The 22,137-nt window shown below is 39.2% G+C and overlaps 1 protein-coding gene across 1 annotated transcript; it reads left to right on the forward strand.

Annotated features, from left to right (window-relative positions):
• The first annotated feature begins 41 nt into the window (after nucleotides 1–41).
• Nucleotides 42–20,793, forward strand: Mcm7 (minichromosome maintenance 7). Its single transcript, XM_080271434.1, has 14 exons — nucleotides 42–158; nucleotides 4,262–4,396; nucleotides 5,269–5,378; nucleotides 6,081–6,205; nucleotides 6,619–6,799; nucleotides 7,282–7,428; nucleotides 9,431–9,604; nucleotides 9,978–10,487; nucleotides 12,746–12,927; nucleotides 15,715–15,826; nucleotides 16,908–17,072; nucleotides 17,851–17,936; nucleotides 19,318–19,438; nucleotides 20,301–20,793. Exons 1-14 carry the CDS (start codon nucleotides 122–124, stop codon nucleotides 20,379–20,381), a joined length of 2,166 nt encoding a protein of 721 aa, XP_080127560.1. The 5' UTR covers nucleotides 42–121; the 3' UTR covers nucleotides 20,382–20,793.
• The last annotated feature ends 1,344 nt before the right edge of the window (nucleotides 20,794–22,137 follow it).

Below are 22,137 nucleotides of genomic sequence, written 5' to 3' on the forward strand. Positions count from 1 at the left end.
CGATTATGGACAAATGCTCTTATTCGCGCCAAAAGTGAAGAAGCGGGACGACATCATAACAAAGCAGTGGAGAGCATTAAATTCCTAAGAAAAACTCAATACATTTGATCACAGCTAGAGGATGGCGGCCAAAGCTCGTGATTATGAACAGGAAAAGGGTGAGTTTGTGTGGGTAAACGATTAATTGTATATATTGACCCTTATGATGTGCTCAAACCTTCCAATTTCAGAGGGCATCCCTTGCAAGATTACGTGGTTTGATACTTGTAATACCCAATGTTATTCATGCACCTTTTGAAGATCCCAGTTGCATATATATACACGTGCATTTCCTGGTTGTAGAATGTTGTAATATCGTTACTTTGTGAGGTTGGTCACTGATTATTAGAGTGACAAGTGATGGTGACGGGTCGTGGGGGTTTTTGTTTATGCAGGACACAAATGCTTTATTATTTTCGAGTTGGGTTTGTGTATTGGTTCTGAGGGAGTTATATATTTACTCCCACATATAATAAGAAATGCACAATTCAGTACTGTGTGGGGAGAAAGTTGTTCTGTGCAACATTACATGCTGAGTTGTGTTTTATAGGGGTGGCATAATATGTAACCTATCAATATTTGTACTTTCAGCTGTAAATTCTTGCTTTTATATAGAGTATTTCTAATGTTTTTCATTGTTTTGAGTGATATTAATCTTCATTCTTATGTACGGTATCAGATATCACTCAGTTTTCCAAAATCCATACCCCATCCCATGTCAAGTATCCTTGTCATTCCGTGGAAATAACCGCTGAAGATGATTCAGAGTACCGGTAATCTGCATTGAAGAATACTGGAAAAAAATAGGGTAATTTCAGCCGAACCTTTCCCAGCAGCCTAACCTAATTTAGCCCTGTCCCAGACATTTTTTGATGTTAGCCATATTACACATAAGGTAATTCATATTATTGTAATCTGCAAGCACTACATGCTGTGCTGTAATGGTTGAAATTTAACCAGTCCAAGCAGTAGTTGGTTGTAAATCATAATGTTGTAATCTACTACTCATTTAAAAGAAAAAAGAAAAGTGTTTAGGGTTATGACATCGATTGCATATCCAAAATTCTCAAGATTCCATGGTTGTACAAAATCAAAGTACAGTATTATAATTTTTATGGCCATATAGATTCATACACACCTGATTATCTAAAATTCTGTCAGACTTTTTTGTTTGATTAAACTGTTAGTGAAAAATCAGGATTCAGAGTGAAAACTTACTGTACTAAAGTTAGCGGAAGTGTTTCGCCTCTAGCTTGATAACTTGCCTTGACAAACTTCTGTTTTGTATAAATAATGATTCACAATGCAAATACATTTATTTGCACTTTAAATCAATATTTATGCAATGTCTGTCAAGGCATGCTGACGATCCAAAGGGGAAGTACCCACTAAATGTGCATGTTTTAGATGTGAAACCTGATTTTTTATCAGTAGTTATATTAAGCACAACTTTTTGACTGGATTTTAGATGATTATGTGTATGAACCTATATGGTAAGAAAAATGTAATATTTTGCTGTTAAAAGTGCTGATTCAGTAAATGACTACTGATTCGGTATTTTATCGCACTGTTTGTTTTATATCCCTTGAATCTCGTGATGTCCTTTCTACTTCATTCTGCTGCCATGCAATTTCGTTCAGCTTAGGATAGTCCTCTTGTCTTGAAGGGGTCAATTATTATTGCAATATCGAACATATCCAGTTTGGAAGTACAATACAGTATTTGTAAACTGAATAGATAGCAAGAAAAAAGTGAAAAAGACTTCCCCGGGCACAGTGGGCTCATTGTCACTTGTCAGAAACTTACTGTATGTTAGAATTGACTCCTTGTAGTTAAGAGATTAGGTTTATCTTATGCATCTCATCTACCCCTCCCCACACACACAAAACATCTATCTATAGCCTGACGTCCTTATCCCGCAAAGGGTGGCTGCAGACAAAATGCCTCAAGTTGCTCTGTCATCCATCATTTGACTGCCCTCCCCCCAACTCACTCCCCCCTCCTTCATATACTACTGTGTACCTCTCAACTCCATCCCTCCACAAAACATGGTATCCTGTATTCTGACACTGAAAATCTAACAACCCTCCTTTTACCCCTACCACACAATTTTGTTCATCTTAGGAAGAATCCTTAAGTACTGAAGGGGTTAATGAAGATATGAGTCTGTAAAATTACATTAAGTTGTCAGGGGATAACAGGAATACAATTTTTAACGTTTCATGGTATTAAAGGGTTAATGTGCTCAGGAATGTCACTTCAAGTATCTTTTAGTGTGTGTTTGAGATTGGATGCCTAATTACTTCAGGCACTCCGACCATTGAGGGGTATGTTGAGTTTATTGCTTACATAACTCCATTTGGGTAAGTGTTTGGACTTTCTTGCTGTAATTGTCAGGATTAAGTAACCTAGCCTTGGGCCCCTGTGTTCCTGATGAGGTACAGTAATGAAGAATTAAGAGTTACTGGGTGGTTAGTGCTTAAGATTGGAATGTTGTTTGACCACTGTGCCCTGATTGTGTACATAATTTTTTGTTTTAATGAATCTACCACTCGATTATTTTATTGGGCTAGCAGTGAAGGGCTGTGTCCAACCCCTCGTGTGTGAAAATTCTGCATAGAACCGTACCGAATAAAATCATTTGGTGGCAGCAAAAATGGAAGTGTACGGTAGATTAAGTTTTCTGGCAGAAGGAGTTTTTGTTATTGTATGTGAAGTGTTATAACTGTATGCTGTTGCAAATGGTGGGTATTGTATTACTGTACTGTATTGTTGATTTGTTGTCATCCAATTCATTTTTTTTTTTTTTTTTTTTAGGTAAGCTTGAGGTTGGATCAGGCTAAGCATGTTATGGGTGCATATTATGGTGATGTACTGAAGTTCAGAAATGAAAACTGTTAGTATGCTGTATAGTATCTTCTTTTTATGTTAGATTAAGCCTTGCAGTCAGAAGTGGGTGTACTACATGGGACATTGGCAGTAGCATAATATGTCTAGGGGGGAACTTACTTTCTAAGTCCAAGAAAATTTATTTGGAATGTAGTGTAATACGGAGTAATACAGTAATAGAAATGGGGCATGCAGTTGGAGCATGTGTCCGACCCAGGGCAAGTGGACGTCCCTGCGCTGCATAGTCCTGGGTCACCCTTGAGTGAGGTGAAGCACCCATTAGCCCACAGCAAAGGTAATAGGTGGATGGTTGCCATCATTCTGGGAGGCAGTACCATAGAAGTGTCATGGGGCCAAGACCCAGTAGCTGGCCTTTCACTACACTCCCAGCTGGGGAAACTCAACCACATTTACCATTTAGTCAAAGTCCAGGCTGAATCTTCATTCATTCATTCATTGCCAGACGCCATGTATCCCACACGGGGTGGCCAAGGGCTTAGAGTTAATTGTTTTACAGGGAGGGGCACTAATCCTCCACCAACCCCACTTGACACGTAGGGATGCCAACAGCATCTGGTGTTCCCAGGCGGTCACCCATCCAAGTACTAACCAGACCCAACGTTGCTTGGGTCTGGTTAGTACTTGGATGGGTGACCGCCTGGGAATCTACTATGTATACTGTATATACTGTATCTCCTATGCACAGCTTATCCTCTTGGGCATGATGCTCCCTCCATTTTCCCTGCACTGCCATTTATAAGAACCCTGTTCCAACCTTGGCTAGGTTGGTCAATGAAGGTGCTCTGCCTGACAGACTGGTGTAGAGCAGCAACAACAGCAGTAGCTGAAATAGAATTATTAGTGACCACCACATACCATATGCACAAGTGGACTATCTGCTGAAGGAAATCAGGACTTCATGTCTTTAAAAGTCTTCAGTGTGAGATTTTGAGAGAGTTGTGGAATGATTGGGACAGAAGCATTTAGTTTCAAGATGTTAGGGATTGTACAATTTTGGCTAGGAATATGTACCTCACTTGTAATTTTGTTTAATACACGCAAGTGGCAGATACTCTTTTGGATAGCACATTGTCTCCCTTCTCCCTTTTTCCCAAATGGTTAACTGCTCTGTGTGTTACAGTACATTGCAACATATGGAATTTGCTTAGTGAAAATTTACTTTACCTGTGGAGAGGACGTCACATTTATTATCTTGGCAGATGCCAAAGGCTCTGATCAGCTGGAAGGAGGATTTAGCAAATACAGTATGGTAATATATATTTAAAGTGCCTACAGGTACCGGTACCTCTTAACTATCATACTTTTCTGACAGAGGCCATCAAGAGGTTCCTGGCAGAGTTTCACACTGTAGATGATGATGGACGGAAGTTCTTCAAGTATGCATCCCAGTTGGTTAATGTTGCCCACCGAGAGCAAGTCAACCTAACCATTGAGATTGATGATGTTGGTATGTCTAGTGTAGTTTTTATTCTTAACGGGGTACAGTATTATGTCACATTTATTCTTAGAATTTTATGCAAGTATTCATACTGTACTGGGTTGCCACATCAGCTGAGTCCTCATGCAGTACGTAAGAAAATATGATCTTATATCCTCTTCCTTCTGTCTACGGATGACTACACTGAGTGAAAAGCCAAATGGTCCCTGTACACCAGGAAACCATATACTATGCTATGTGGTAACCATATACCTGGTAACCAAATTATTGCACCTGTTGGTTTAGTGGATAATTAAGGCACTCCAGTCAGATTGAGCTGGTGCAGGTTTATATCCAAGGAGTGGTTGGGGTTTATTGCTCATGTAATGTCACTCAGGGATAAGTTAGGCTGGTCACTCTCATCTTAAATGTCAGGACCTTTCCAAGCTCTGGACTCCTTCGCTCCTCATGGGGCAACACAGGATTAGATGGGGAATTGAATGAATGAGAGTTGTCGTAAAGCATCTATTTAGATATAATTAATTACTAATTTTGCAGTGATAAGAACAGGCAGATAAAAGGAGGAGGGTGGCCCATGCAGGCATGATTACTATCTCACAAAATGTTTAAGTTTTTATATCTGCTTCTACTGACCACTGAATCCATTGTCCGTATTTTCCATGAGCCCTTCACTTGCCGTAACACAGGAGTATTCAGGGATCTAACCTCTGAGGTAGAGCAGGACTGACTTATTTTTTACTTTCAGATGAAGAATAAATAAACCATTGTTTTTAGTTTTAGGGATATTAAATGATATTTTTTGTGACAGGGTATTGATGTTTAGGTGTGTATATTCTGATTAATATTTATCATGGTACTGCAATTTTCAACTATTATTCTAGCGGAGTTTGATCCAGACATGGCAGAGGCGATGATCCAGAATACCCGCCGCTACATTAACCTTTTCGGCGATGCTGTACGTGAATTGCTGCCCGACTACAAACAGAGAGAGGTAGCATGCTGTCCCATACATAGATTCTTACTTGTCTTTCATTGGATATATATGTTTATATTTTTCCTCTGAATCTGGCAGGCTAAGTGAATTACTAGTATAATGTATACTGTACTGTATATGATGAATTTGTTGTCCCATCACTTGCTTTGGGATTTACAAAGATGCATTCTTCTGATTTTTACTTCTTAATCCTCTGATTGTTTGTTCAGTGTTAAGCTGTATATTGATACATAGAGTGTCAACTCTCCATACAAATGGAAGATGGAATTTATTTGGAGGCGATTTGTGTGTGGCCACTCCATATGGGATTAAGACATCTGGCTATAGATAGATTTCTGTTATGAAAATATTATATTATTGATACACAAAATATTCAGTGGTGTGTCTACGAGTAATGTTGCAAGGGTAATGTTATAGCTTATTTGTTTTAATAATAATAATATTTTTAAAGGTACAAGAGCACCTGAGACAACAATATCAGGTGTTTGCATTGTCAATATAAAGTGGAATTAATAAAAAATTACTGTGTAGTTTATAGGAGATTGTCATTGAATCACTCAAAGGACATAGTATTCAGTGCAGCAAAAATAATTCACTGTCATTTACCTCTATGTATGTTACAATTATTGATGTAGTAGCCTGTTATATGTTAAACTTTTTCTGTAATTAAAATGTTTGATGAGATATATTTTGTTGCAGACTGTTGCAAGAGATGCCCTTGATGTATACATTGAGCACCGGTTGATGATGGAGCAGCGACTCCGGCAGCCAGGAGAAAACAGAGATGTACAAAATAGATATCCGCCTGAGCTGATGAGGAGATTGTAAGCAGTGACAGAGATTTTGATGGGAATCAGTATTTTAACACATAAAACCATAGATAATGTGGAGAATGTAAGGAATAACAGTTTTTTAAGGCATTCAGGGCTTTTGCATATAACATCTTATTCATCAACCAGAGCTGATTTTATGCGTCAACCACATATAAATATACAAGGAAATTTGGATACTTGGTGGTGGCACACTGTTGGTACTGGAGCTACGTAGCATAAGGTTAACTGTCATTGCTATCCCCTTGAAAAAAGTTGTACACTTGCATGCAATGTCAAGGCTTTCAAAAATAAAACATATGATGAATGTTCATGTGTGTAGCTGCATATTTTTCAATGTAATTTTTTTTTACCCCAGATTTTCTCAATAATTTTGGGAAATGATAATTTATTATAATGCATTTCAGTGAGGTGTATTTCAAGGCTCCATCTGCCCAGAAGCCTCTTGCCATTCGTAATGTCAAAGCCACTCATATTGGCAAGCTGGTGTTGGTACGAGGGATTGTGACCAGGTGCACAGAAGTGAAGCCCATGATGCAGGTGGCCACATACACCTGTGACCAATGTGGTGCTGAGACATATCAGCCTGTAAGTATGTGTATTCTACCCAATTACATTGCAGTTTTTATATATATACATAAATCGCCGTAATCTGTGATAGTGATATGCGGTTAACCTCTTCAGCCATGTAACATATTTTAGTACACAACATGAACAGTATAATGATGATGACTGTTGATACTCTTGCTACTTGATGCCCATTTTATTGAGCTTAGGAAGGACCTCTCTTAGAAAGTTGTAGATGAAGGATATAAATCTCTCCTAAGTGAAGCAAAATCCCCTGAAAATATCAAGAATAATATAAGAATGAGACTGAAGGTATTAAGGCACCACAGTGAGATGGTGAAATGAATTTGCTCAAAATGTAGCAACCTGTCAGCATCTTGGCCTGGTAATTTTTTACATACTGCATTTGATATGATAGTACACTTTACCATTTAGACTGTTAGTTGACATTTACTTACCATATTTGTTCATGTGTGATTAATGTAGTAATTATCTGTGTCCAGATTCAGTCATCAAGCTTCATGCCTCAACTACTGTGCCCAAGTGAGGACTGCCGTGTCAACAAGTCTGGTGGCCGTCTGTACCTCCAGACACGTGGCTCAAAATTCATTAAGTTTCAGGAGCTTAAAGTTCAGGAGCATTCAGATCAGGTAATATTGGGAAGAGGTTTATGCCTGATTGATCTGAGCTATGACAATAAATTGGCAAAGTGGTTAACAAAAGAAAATTTGCCTATGATGAAAAATGGCTTCTCCACCACTGCTTTGGCTCTCTCTTAATTAGGCAAACAACATAGGTACAGTCACCAACATCTTTCTCAAGCAGTGTTGCCACCTAATTGAGTGTAATATTAATCATCATCATCAGGTCCTCCTTTCTTACCTTAGGGCAGGGTGAGGAGTATCAACATCCAGACAGCCTAAATGTGCCCAGTCCAATGGGCCACACTTCTATTCTCTCATCATTCAAGCCTCTGGAATCCTGACTCTATCTGATATACCAAAAACATTCACCACATTCTGTAGCTTCACATAAACGTATCCGATAGAGTCAGTCTGGACACTCTGTCACATTAAGGAGGGGTGCCAAATCCCTGATCATGCTCTTCTTCACACAACATTCATCCAGCCAGCACGATCTCTTGTCAGTCCCCTAACCTCACTGACTTCCATACCTCTCTTCCTCACACACTCATCCACCATATCCTTGCACCTTCTCCTTGGCCTGCCTCACCACCTTCCTTCTTCAGATTTGCTCAGATATACCTTTTTCACCACTCTGTTGTTATCCATTCCCTCCACATGACCATACAATCTCAGTACACTCTCTTCATTTCTGATGTCCACAGGCTTGCTCACTCCACATCTTTGATGAATCACATTATTCTGTATCCCATCCACTCTCTGTACCCCACATACATTCCTCAGCAGTCCCATCTCCACTGCACTTACTCATGACTTTTCATTTTCATGCCACACCATAGTCTCACATCCATATGTTAAAGTTGGCACTAACACTCTTTCATGTAAGCCTCGTGCAGCTGCAACACTCAAGCTTCTGTTTCTTATTGAGACCCTCATTGCACCAACTACTTTCCTTCCTTGTGTCACTCTACTGTCAACTTCTTTTGCATATTTTCCACTCTTTTCTATCACTGTACGCAAGTATTTGAACTCTCTCACCAGTTCCATAACTTTACCTGGCTCTCACAGCCATTCATAATAAATGTTTCAAACACATGAGCATCATGTTTTGCCTCAGCAAGCAGTGAATGACACGCAATAATGCCTACAACATGCTTGTCTTGGAAACTTTCATCCAGAACTTTGTCATGGTTTGTCATGGTTACTTGCTTTTGATCCTGTATTATTTTGTTCCTGGTTATAGAGTCATGATTGTTGGGGCCTCAGTAATATGTGAATATTATATGTGTATGCCCCATTTCACGAGACATGCTTTTGATAGTCTTGTTTTTATATTTTCACTGTTCTTGGTTTTTGTACACTACCTCATCTGATATGTAGGTGGGGAAATGAGATCAGGATGATAATAAGTAACCAGTTTGGCATATTATATAATTGAGATTTTCATCATTCAGTTTCATATTAAGGATCTCCAGTACTTGAACTGACCACGTTACAGCGATGGATTGTAATATTTGTGATAGTGTGAGAGCCTTAGGTTGACATTTGATTCAGTATAATTGTGGATGAGAATCCTGTTGAAGCTGCTTGATTTTATGGCTTGTTACTAATCATGTAGCCATATTTCGTTCTTTATACTAATTTTGAATGACTTTCTTCATTTTAGGGAATCCATGTATTGAAGGAGTTAATAAGGCTAGTATTGAACTCCTCCAGTTTGAAAAGTCTTTCTTAAGTTGAAGAAAGTTGCTTGAAAATAGCGAGAATAAAATTAAATGTCCCTGGAGTGAAGGAGTGCCAGTATAGTATTAATTTTAAGTTTTGATCATAAACATGGTGTAGAGAGTTGCTATTTACCCCCTCCCCCTCTCTCTCTCTCTCTCTATTTCTCTCTTTCTTTCTTGGAGCAGGATACAGGAAACAAAGAAAGAAAACTCATGAATAAGGGAGAAATAGGAACGGGATGCCGGTGACTGAAAAAGTATTTATAGTGTCCTGTAACTACCAGGTCCCAGTGGGCAACATCCCGAGGTCATTGACTGTAATGTGCCGTGGTGAGCAGACAAGACAGTGCCAACCAGGAGACCACGTGGCACTCACTGGTGTCTTCATGCCACTCCTTCGCCATGGCTACCGTGCCATGATGCAGGGTCTTCTGTCAGACACATTCCTGGATGCTCATGTAAGTCTTAACACAGTACTAGTTTTAGCAAGTGAATTTTCAAGCTGTCCAAGGCTTTTAGATTACTGGATTATATTATATATCAATGTATATTTTTCACAAGTAACTGTACATGATGTAGTATGACATGTATTCATTTCAGTCTGTTTATGTTAAAATTCCAGAGGATGAGTATGAAGTGTTTTGATCTGTATAATTTTATAATAAAATCTGTGTATTGTAGCGCATTTTTGTTAATTTTTGTTTCATAATTTAAGAAATTGAATATAAAATAGTGTGAGTAATACTATGAACAGTAGAGGATTATTAAATAAGTGTATATTGCAGTACATTGTAAGAGAAGAGCAGTATATACAGTACCATAATTCATCAGAGAATCATCAAGATGAACAAAACCGAAGATGATGAGCTGGGAGTAGAGGAAATTACTGAAGCAGAGATCAAGCAGATTGCCGAGGAGGACTTCTATGATAAGCTGGCCACTTCCATCGCACCTGAGATCTATGGGCACGAGGATGTGAAAAAGGCACTGCTCCTGTTGCTGGTGGGAGGTGTGGACTGCAACCCCAGTGGCATGAAGATCCGTGGCAGCATTAACATTTGCCTCATGGGTGACCCTGGTGTGGCCAAATCCCAGCTTCTCTCATACATTGATCGTCTGGCACCCCGCAGCCAGTACACCACTGGCAGAGGCTCCAGTGGTGTGGGTCTCACTGCAGCTGTTATGAAGGACCCACTGACTGGTGAGATGACCCTGGAGGGTGGTTCACTGGTTTTGGCTGACCAAGGTATTTGCTGTATTGACGAATTTGACAAGATGGCTGATGCTGACCGCACTGCTATCCATGAAGTCATGGAACAACAGACTATTTCAATTGCTAAGGTACGGTAGCTTAATTTTATCTAGTTTTATTTTTAGACCACTGACTGTTTCAGTTGCCGTGATGGAGTATTTTCATCATCTAATCCTGTGTTCTGTGTTGCCCCATGAGGAGCATAGGAGCCCGGGACTAGGCAAGTTGGTCCTGACATTTAAGATGAGAGTGACCAGCATCACTCATCCCTGAGTGGCATTTTGTGAGCAATAAACCCCAACCACCCTTTGGATATAAACCTGCACAGGCTCAGTCTGATTGGAGCGCCTTAATTACAGTACCCACTAAACCACTGTGTGCCATAATTTGGTTATATGGTTACCACCCAGTGTAGTATTTTCATTTGTTTTTTAAATTCATCCAGTTTATTCACAGATGTTAATTTTCCAGTGATGTTTTACTCATTAACATTAGTATCCAGATGAGCAGAATATCTCAGATCTGATGTATGAAGATGCTGTTGCATTGATTGCTAATAATGAACAGGATTTTTGCAAACTTGTTAATAGGTCTGCAGATGCATGTGAGCAACATGGTTTGAAATTAAATGTAGATTAGAGTAAAGTGATGGTGTGAGATTAATGTCTCAGTTGTATGGGTAGTTGTAATGGGGGCATTGTGTTTGTCAGTTCAGTTTTTAAACCACTTTAATGGGGGCATGGCAGCTCAGTGGTAGAGTGCCTGACTCGAGACCAAAGAGCCGTGAGTTCGCGCTTCGCTGGGGTAATTTGCCTTGCTAGGAGAGGTAGCACTCTCCTGTCACCTAGCTGGTTGTAGCAGCTGTGGCTCAGTGGGTTAGAATGCTGTGACTGAAGGGTTGGAGGTTCGAGTCCACCCAAGGGCCATTGGTAGACATCAGGAAGGGCATCCGGTCATAAAGTGCAATGCACTCCAAAAGCAAAGTCGTCTACCCAGGGGCAATGCCTTAGCCTTTATCAAAAAAAGGGGGACACGGCGTAAAACTTGAAAAAAAAACTGCTAAAGGTTTCTCTCAGCTGTGTTTGGTTATATAGTGATTATACTCTCCTTGACCCTGAGAGGTACAGTACTACCATGAGAGTGACATGTGGCTACAAGCTTGGTAACTAGCCATACTATCATGACTCTTTGGCAGGAAACATTCAGCCACAACTACAGTCTCTTGGTGATTTTTTCTCTAAATGACAGTACGGTATATAGAGTCCAAGTCCAGCAAAGACTCATATCATCATCATCATCCGGACCTCCTTTCCCACCCCAGGGCTGGGTAAGGAGTAGCAATGTCCAGACAGCCCAAGTTTGCCCAGTCCAATGGGCCATGCATCTATTCACTCATCATTCAAGCCTCTGGAATCCTGGCTCTATCTGATATGCCAAACAACTTTCACCACATTTTGTAGCTTCACATAAACATATCCGATAGAGTCAATCTGTCATGTTATAAGGGGTGCCAAATCCCTGATCATGCACTTCTCACAACATTCATCCTGCCAGCTCAATATCTTGTTAGTCCCCTAACCTCACTGACTTCCATACCTTACTTCCTCACACACTCATCCACCATATCCCTCCACCCCTTGGCCTACCTTGCCTCCTCCCTCCTTCAAATTTGCTCATATATTGTTACAAATTGTATTACTTATCTAAAATTCCATTTTTCCCAGCAGCTTCCAGCAAGTGTTGGGAAGTATAGTAAGCCCTCAATTTGCACATCTAATGTATCCAGGAATTTTACTGTGCAAATCGAATCATGCAAACTGCTCCATTGAAGCCCATATTATATTATTGGTAATTGGTATGATGAAATTGCAAAATTTTCCCAAAGTCCCCCATATAGTCTCATTGAAAAATTTTTACTGCCACCTTCATAAGTTCATAACATTCATTGTAGTACACATACAATCTCTAGGAACATCACTGGGCAAGAAAAGGGGTTAATTAAAGTGTACGAAGTGGTAAATGGATCTTGAATTTGGCTCTCTTTTGTATTATTTGTGTTTTTTTCTTGGAAGGAACAGGTTGTGGGCTCCTGGCCTTTGGTTCCTTCTTCCTTGTGGGGGGGGGGAGTGATCACCTATGATGACGGGGTTGAGTGATGTTCAGGCACTGGGGAGGGGAATATCTTCAAATGACTATTTACATAGCTAGAGGTAACTGAAAAACTATTTTGATAGCATAAAGTAATGAGAAACTTAGCTGGAAGAAGAGTTTATGTCAACTATTTTTAGATTAGAGAAATTCAAAGTAAATGATACATTGACCTTTGTTACTTTGAACACACTTTCAGGCAGGAATCATGACAAGTTTGAATGCTCGGGTGAGCATCCTTGCCGCAGCTAACCCTGCGTATGGCCGCTACAACCCCAAGAAGTCAGTGGAGCAGAACATCCAACTCCCAGCTGCCCTACTGTCACGTTTTGACCTACTGTGGCTGATCCAAGACAGACCTGACAGAGAAAATGATCTGAGGTAAATGCTGATGCAGGAGTCTTCAGTTTAAATCAGAAATATTTTCCAAAGGATTACAGCTATTTCTGCAGTCCATGCCTTATGAGTTTGGTGAGAAATAGGCGAGTTTCTGGTAAATTTTTTTTTGAAGTATACTTGTATGTGTAAAAAATACGCAGAAAATAACTATGTCAACCATTATTTCCCCCCGAAAAATGTGCAGAAACATGAAAAAATAATAGATAAAGTAGCCAAAAAATCACGTGATTGGTCGTGACGTCACTACTTGCACTGAGGCAGCATAGTCTGCATTGTTTACGTTTATCCAGCATACAATGTGTATATTTCTGACCTCAAAGAATGTCCAGTTACAAGAGGAATAATTGCTAATGTTTTGTTCTAATGTGTAAGTGCACTGACAAAAGCACAGTGGGGAAATTTTTCCTTTGTATACTAGCTAGTTACAATAAACAAAAGCAGTGGTGGCTGGCTGCTCGTCGGAAGTTGCCAGTGCTGGAATGCAATCTTTACTGTTGTGGAAATATTATATTCTTCACCATGTAGGTTCATACACGCTTAATTATCTGAAATTCGGTCAAAAAACTGCATAATTTAACTGTTAATAGAATATTAGGAGTTAGAGTGAAAACGTGCTAAGGTTAGTGGGTATTTCTACTTCAGATCGTCAACATGCCTTGACAGACTTCTATTTTGCACAGACACTGATTTAAAGCGCAAGTAAGTGCATTTGTATGTTAAATTAATATTTATACAAAGCAGAAGCCTGCCAAGGCAAGCCGTTGAGCTAAAAGAGAAACGTTTCTGCCGATTTTAGAGCGTTTTCGCTGCGAATCCGGATTTATTAAAAGGTAAAATAAAATACAAAAATTTGACTGGATTTCAGATAATTAGGTGAGTATGAACCTCTGTAGCGATAAAATCTATAACACTTACCAATTAAAAATTGCCAATTCGGCATTGATTCGGTAAATGACCACCAATTCGGTATTTTGTCACACTCCTCTGAAGTATCGTAGTTCAGAGTCAGTGAAACTGTTTTTTCAGAAAACTAATAATGAAGAGGTCAAATATTAAATATTCATGAGCATAATACCATTATAAACTCATACAACTGATACTGTACGGCATACATTTAATACTTTCCACTTCATGATGTACGAGCACCGCTCGGCAGTGGTGTAGCTGTAAGCTACTTCTGGTTGATTTCACCACAGTTTACTTACCTAACAGGTACCATCCATTTACACCATGAAAATTATTCCTTCACAACATACCTGAAGGGGGTAGTTTGGATCTACGGTGGCCATGTAGGTACAACTATTATCTCTTACTGGTAGAGTATTGTGTGATGGATTGGAGCGTCGTCTGCAGTATGAATGCTGACGTCATCGCCAACATGGCGGCTACTTCCCTCCAGCCACAAAGAATTAAAGTTGTCACATCTTGTTCAGTGCAAATGATAAATTAAAGATACATATACTGTAAGTTTTTAAGTACATGGCAGATTGCACCGGTCATGTTAACCCAGAACCGGCAACACGTCTGTTGGCATATTGGCTTAATAGGTTGCAATGAAACTTTAAATTACAGTAATATGTAATATGCTGTTCTATAAACGTAGCTTGTAGCATTGTGGGAGAATAGTTTATGAAATGGAGAATTATATATTCAGGAGCTGTACAGTATTACATTGATGTAAAGACGCACAGAGTACCTAGTAGATTTTATTCAGGTTTAATATACAGTTTACAGTACAGTAAAACCTTGATATAATGGACTTCAATAGACCAGAATTCGCTTTTATCAGAATCAAGGAGCTACCGGACCAAATTCTTATAAATCAGAAAAAGTCTGATAAAGCCAGAAGCAGCCCGGACTGCTTGACCACTTCAGCTATGTTTACCACAGTAAGTTAAATAAAAGACATGTTTATTAGTGTACAGTACAGTATTCATCATCATCATCATCTAATCCTGCTTTGCCCCATGAGCATAGGAGTCCTGGGCTAGGCAAGTTGGTCCTGATGTTTAAGATAAGAGTGACCAGCCTCATTCATCCTTGAGTGGCATTACGTGAGCAGTAAATCCCAACCACCCCTTGGATATGGAAACCTGCACAAGCTCAACCTGATTGGAACGCCTTAATTACCCACTAAAACACCAGGCTCCATAGTTTGGTTATATGGTTACCACCAGGCATAGTAAATGGTTTCCTGGTGTATAGGAAACCATTAGGCTTGTCACTCAGTGTAGAGTCACCCATAGGCAGAAGGAAGAGGAAAGAATGATGGAAAAAAAGTATTATACCGGGTATATGTATATTATACTATTTGATTTTTGTAGTTAATTTATAATACAGTACAGTACTGCAGTGGTTGTGAAAACAGTTTAAAAACCGTTGGTGCGATCCGGACTAAATTCTGATATATATATCGGAAAAAGTCGGGGTTGGCAAGGGGAAGTCCGGATGTCGCTGTTATTGGATTTTTTTTTTTTTTTAATGGCTTGGGGCTCAATTAGTCTATTATAGTGAAGTTTTAGTGTATATTGATGATTGTGTAGTTTAGTGGTTAAGAAAATTGTGTGGAGAAAATATAAGATTTAGTTTAATGCTGTTCATGTTATGGGGGTTTGTCCATTTAAATAACTATAAATAAAGTGGTGAAAAGTAAGATAGTGTTTTAAAAGTTTGTAAGGAGCAGTACACAGGAACAGTGTCTAAAAGAAAGCTCAAACAGTTTAGTGTTTGGTTGAGTCAACTTGTATTTCTTTTTATATATACTTGTAGGTTGGCCCAGCACATCACCTATGTACATCAACACTGTGCCCAGCCTCCTACCCAGTTCACTGTAATTGACATGAAGCTTATGAGGCGCTACATTGCTCTGTGCAAGAAAAAGGTATGTAATGTGTAATGAGTTGTTATATTGCACTGTTCTGGTTAAAAAGATTGTTTCCAATGAGATGTACAGTTGCAGTCACGAATTCCGTTATACTTTCCTGGAATTGTCAGTACAGTACAATACATACTTGGATTTGCTTGACTAACCAGTAATAATTCCAGAGGATTAGGGAGGGATTGAAATTTCCACCATTAATTCAGAAACTGGACATATAAAAGGATTAAAGAGTAATACTGAACATTATTGCTAAGCATTTAATTTTCATCTTACATATCATCATCATCATCAGACATCCTTTCCCACCCCAGGGCAGGGTGAGGAGTAGCAATGTCCAGACAGCCTAGGTTTGCTCAATTCAATGGGCTACGCTTCCATTCACTCATCATCAAGCCCATGGAATCCTGGGTCCATCAGACAGACCAAAAAAATTTACCATGTTCTGTAGCTTCACATATACGTCCGCCAAATATTATTAGAATATTGTACATGGAGGGGAAAAACCATTTTGAATTATATTTTCGTACTTATCACTCAGACCAAATTTTCCATGTTCAGATAGAATGGGGATATTCTGCTTATATCTGTGATTTCTAGGGAGCAGTTAATGAGAAACTAAACTCCATGTACAGTCTTCCTCTCCCTCACCTTTGCCATAGGAGCTACAAAGTTGCTTGCAACATAAAAGTGAGGCAGTGGGTTTGCCACATTCCTGCACTCATACAAAGAAGCTCACGGGGTTCCAGTTTTTTACTCCTAATTTCTGTAGTCGTCTTTTATGACATGCTGGAAATTTGAGTTGTATTGTTTCTCCTCCATTCCTGGAAGGAGTAGAAAGAAAAAAAATATGTATATGAATTCTGAGGAATATCTACTATTACCTGTATTGCTTTATTTGTCCCTGCTGTACTTCTTTCTTTTTTGAACATGATGAATATTCTTTATGTTTTTGTCATAGTGATTTTGTTTATGAGCCTGAGAGTGCAGAGCTTTGCCAGTTTGATTTTAGTTTATTGAAAGTAAAGTCAGTCATAGCTGGTGAAAAGAATTTATCATTATTAAACGTGAAAATTTATTCCAGCAACCGAAAATCCCTGAGAACCTGACGGACTATATTGTGTCTGCATACGTTGAAATGCGCAAGGAAGCTCGCAATAACAAGGATATGACCTTCACCTCAGCCCGAACACTCCTGGCTGTTCTCCGTCTTTCCACTGCCCTTGCACGACTCAGGCTTTTTGATGTGGTGAGTGATATATTCATTCATTCATTATCTGATCCAGTATTACCCCATTAGGAGGGTAGGAGCCCAGGACTAGGCATATTGGTCGTGACATTTAAGATGAGAGTGACCAGCCTTACTCATCTCTGATTGGCATTACGTATGCAAAATACCCGCCCATCCCTTGGATATAAACCTGCACCGGCTCAATCTGATTGGAGTGCCATAATTGCCTACTAAATCACCAGGCACCATAATTTGGTTATATGGTTACTACCCAGTGTAGTAAATGGTTTCCTGGTGTACAGGAAACTATTTGGCTTCTCACTCAGTGTAGAGTCATCCGTAGACAGATGGAAGAGGATAGAATGAAGGAAAGAAAGACAGAAGAGGAAGGATGGAAAGAAGGAAGAGAGGAAAGGGCAGGCACCCAAGAGCAGCACTACCTCGTGTAAGTGGATGGTGACCGCCCCTGATATATACGTATATGATTTGATGATTTCTGCATTTTGATATATGATGATGGGTATTTATCCTTTGTACAGTATATGTTCATGTATATTCATAATTTTTATTTTAGATTGATTTATTTAAACCAGAAAGTATGGCATATATAATGAATATAAAAATTCCAAGATGTTCAGAAATATCTTTGTCATATCCCTTTTAATATCCTGTCCTTTAGCATGATATTTACTGTGATATTTGTAAACTATTAGCCTTATGTAAGTCATATGATAATGATTATTTTTGTAATCTAATATTTTTACAATGATCTGTCTTACTTTAAAATGACTTGCAGGTTGAGAAGGAGGATGTGAATGAGGCTATGCGGCTAATGGAGATGAGCAAAGATTCCCTCAACCACAGTGATGAGAGAATAGGAAGGTTGGTATTAGTCATCCAACATTATTTTAACCCTTTGTGATATCTTAGCTTTTCTCAAAGCTGATAGAATTTTTAACCATTTACTACTCTGGGTGGTAACCATATAACCAGATTTTGGCACCTGGTGGTTTAGTGGGTGATTATTGCGCTCCAATCGGATTGAGCCAGTGAAGGTTTATATCCAAGGGGTTGTTGGGGTTGATTGCACATGTAATGCCACTCTGGGATGTGTGAGGCTGGTCACTCTCATCTTAAATGTCGGGACCAACTGCCTAGCCCCGGGCTTCTACACTCCTCATGGGGCAATGTAGGATTGGATGATGGACGAAATATCCTGCATGTGTCAGATAATTGTATTCACCGTCACCACTGTCATCTGACTTTTTCACATCAAGATGGGAGTAATGTAGGATCCAGAAAACAGCTTAGGAAAACTCTCACACTGAGGGAGGTAATACAGGAAGCTGCTTTTTTATTTATTTATTTATTTTTTTACAATAGGTTAGTTGAGAGCTTGAGAGATCAGTACATTTTCTGTACACAACCATTTCTATTAGCATCTAGGATCACCACAAGAACAAGAAAAATGGCAAATTCTAACAAATTACAACCAGGATGCACAGAACAAGATGTTGCAACAAAGCAAAACTAGATTATAGAAGAGTGGCAAATGATTAAAATTACGTGTTTTCCGTACAGGAGATGGCTGTTGGGCAGTAAACATTTGGGTGATATATTTAACTTTGTGCAACCAGTAATTTCATGAAGATTAATCAGATCTAAAATTTCTTAATAATTGGCCGATTATTGACTGCTGATTAATTGGTAATCGGCAAAATTGCTTATCGACTCAACCCCATATGGCACTTGTAAATCTTTTCTCTCATGGCAATATTATAGTTTTTGCCAGGTGGTAATATTATAGCTTTGTCTGATGGCTAATATAAATTGACTTTCACTCACCCATATCCTAACTCAGCTGCTGGCCCTCATTCTGTCTAAGTTTGTTGCACATACCCCTCACATTTCACACCTTATGTTTAACACATGCTCACCCCTGCCCTGTTGTACATTCCAGAGGAATTTGTACAGCATTTTAATTTACAGTTCTTCAGCTTTGTTCATATTTCAGTACCATTTTTCATGTTTTGCTTACTATTCTTTTCTTCCCTACTCAGTTCTACCATCTTTTGCTCATCTTTCAGCTCTCCTGACACTGCTGTACCTTGCTGAACTCCATCTTGTCCCTTGTTATTTCTCAATATATTTCCAAGGTTCTAAAAGGAATTTTAAGTACCGTATACACTTGTTTCCCATTCTGAAAATTATGCACCCTGTGTTTAACATCCATATTTGAGAACATATCCTATTGTGCTCACAGAGCCCAGACAGTCACTGACAAGATCTTCAGTCTCATACGTGAGGTTGCTGGTGATGCTCGTGTGGTGAAGCTTGGAGACATCATTGAGCGTTGTACTAGTAAGGGGTACAAGCCAGACCAGGTAAGGATTGCAGTCTTCCCATTACCACCTTCCATATTCTAAACTGACTGAATAGTTGGTTTGTTGTAATGGGAAGTCCTCATTAAACATTGTTTGACATGAGACAATATCATTATAAGTTGCTAATGGATATGCATGTTTTTCACTTAAAGTTGTGAATGATGTACCATAAGGTGCTTTGATTATTTTAGCTTATAACTTTTCACCCTGAAGTATAGTCATCATCATCATCATCATCATCATCATCATCATCCAGATGTCCTTTCCCACCCTAGGGCAGGATCAGGAATAGCACCATCTGGACAGCCCAAGTTTGCCCACTCCAATGGGCCACACTTCCATTCACTCATCAGTCAAGTCCCTGGAATCCTGGCTTTATCTGATGCGGCCAAAACTTTCACCACATTCTGTAGCTTCACATAATACTGTATACGCGTCCAATAGAGTCAGTCCAAATGCTGTCATGTTAAGAAGGGGTGCCAAATCCCTGATCATGCACTTCTTCTCACAACATTCATCAAGCCAGCTTGATCTCGTCAGTCCCCTAGCTTCACCAACTTCCATACCTCTCTTTCTCACACACTCATCCACTGGTGTAATTTTTAAATAACTTTGTCCACATGCATTTTAAATGTTAAGTGGGGACTCTTATTATTTCCTTTAGTTACAAACACAGGTTCTCAGCAGCAAACAAAAGATTTCAAGTGTGGAAACATTTCATGAGGGGGGCACAAGTAATAGCTCCTGACAAAATTATGTAGTAACAAGTCTTGTAAGTAATTAGTTGGAAATATTTATCATGTTCATTATCCCCTCTTATATGATTTTATTTGAGTAATATATTGTTCCATTGTATTTCCAGGTGAATGAATGCATTGAAGAATATGAAGAGCTGAATGTATGGCAGGTGAACCAGGCACGCACCAAACTGACATTTGTTTAAGTAATCTTTTTTATAATCTCTGTGTTATGCACCCTTTGTTGCATGCTAATTTTTGTATGCAGTGTTATCATTATCCCCTTTATATGTATATTCTCTTTTTGAAGGAAGGGAAGGACTGCAAAACTTGTTAACCATTGGCTGGTTGGTACTTATAATTGTTTTAAATATATTAGTGTTTTGTTACAGATATTCTGTGCTCAGCAGTGCTGCAGTGTTAACCTTGTGCTGGAATGCTTGCAAATTATTTTAGATCTGATTTCAGATTAGCATTCGTATCAGTATTTTAAGATTTTCTATCGAATGTTTTAGTCCACGTAGTCATACTTTTTAGGTGGAATATTATTGTTAAAAAAGAGAAATTGTGTCTAATTCTTTTTCCCAAATTTATAGATCATTATCTTCCCCCAACCCTTGTGCACAAGGTAAACAGTATGATGATGAAAGGGTGTTGTGTAGCCATTAGTTATATCCATATCCATTTCATTATATGATAGTTTGTGTGTCTGAATGAGTTTTGAATGATTGATTAAAAAAAGAACTACTGTAAGTGAATAGTTTGAATTTTCCTTTGTTTTTAATCTATCTTTATGTCCTATATTATGATTGCCTTGAAGGGGAAAATGTCAGAGTTTATTTTAAAATATTTATTGAAAAGCACCCATTGCTGCACTCAAACTAATATGCTGTACCAGTTTAATGTGTAAATAATTCATTGATTCCAAGCCTGGGTTCTGTGGAGCCTCATGTGGCACTTGATATTCCTTTTGGGTTGAGATGTACAAGGTCTGATTGAAAAGTATCTGACCATATTTTTTCTCGTAAACCAGTAGGAGCAGGAGGATACAACTCTGTGTAGCGTCACCTTGCATCGTTATTCACATGCTTCAGTTATTCAGCCTAGTTGCTGCTGAGCAGCATGCATTTGAGGACGTGTTCTTGCTTGTCGTGTTTTCATTTTGTGTCATGGTGACTGAGTAAATCAAGCAGTGTTACTGCATCAAATTTTTGTCAAAAACTTGGTGACACAATCTGAGGCCATCAGGAAGATTCAGCAGGCTTTTGGCAATGAATGTATGGGTGTTAAGCAAATTAAGGACTTGTACAATTGCTCCAAAAATGCCTGTATTACCAGGGTGTTGTTCATTACGAGTACATCCCAGAAGGCCAAACAATAAAAAGTATTTCTTGGAGGTCTCCATTGCCTGTGGAAAGCAGTGCATCGCAAGAGATCAGTTGAGGGAGGCAGAGGACTAGCTCCATCATGACAGTGCTCCAGCCCACTCATCCCATCCGGGGCCAGAATAGCTCAGTGGTAGTGCCCGCGCTTCACAACCATTGGTTTGGCAGGTCGAGCCTGCACCAGAGTAGCCTATTTCTGGTGAGAGGTATGGCAGTCTCTCCAAGGATCTCCTTGTCATGCAGAGCTAGATGGTCCATTGGTCCTAGCTCAGGGGATTTACTTACCCATCCCATCTCATCGAGGATATTTTTTTGACTAACACAGGATCACACAGGTCTGGCAGGCTCCTTACTCTCGTGATATGGCACCCTGCGACTTGTAGCTATTTCCTAAACTGAAGGGTTTGAGATATAAGGCCAAATGCAACAAAGATCTTGTTGGTGATCCCCCAAACTGACAGAATGTTTCCAGCAATGGAAGGACTGCTGGGTTAAGTATGTCGAGTACCAAGGAGCATACTTTGATGGGGATTAAATCTGAACTCAGTAAGCTTGTTTTTGTTTTTTTTTCTCTAGC

This window comes from Coenobita brevimanus, chromosome 46 (assembly GCF_032717465.1).
Source record: "Coenobita brevimanus isolate Jiangsu-jjx chromosome 46, ASM3271746v2, whole genome shotgun sequence".
Lineage (NCBI taxonomy): Eukaryota > Metazoa > Arthropoda > Malacostraca > Decapoda > Coenobitidae > Coenobita > Coenobita brevimanus.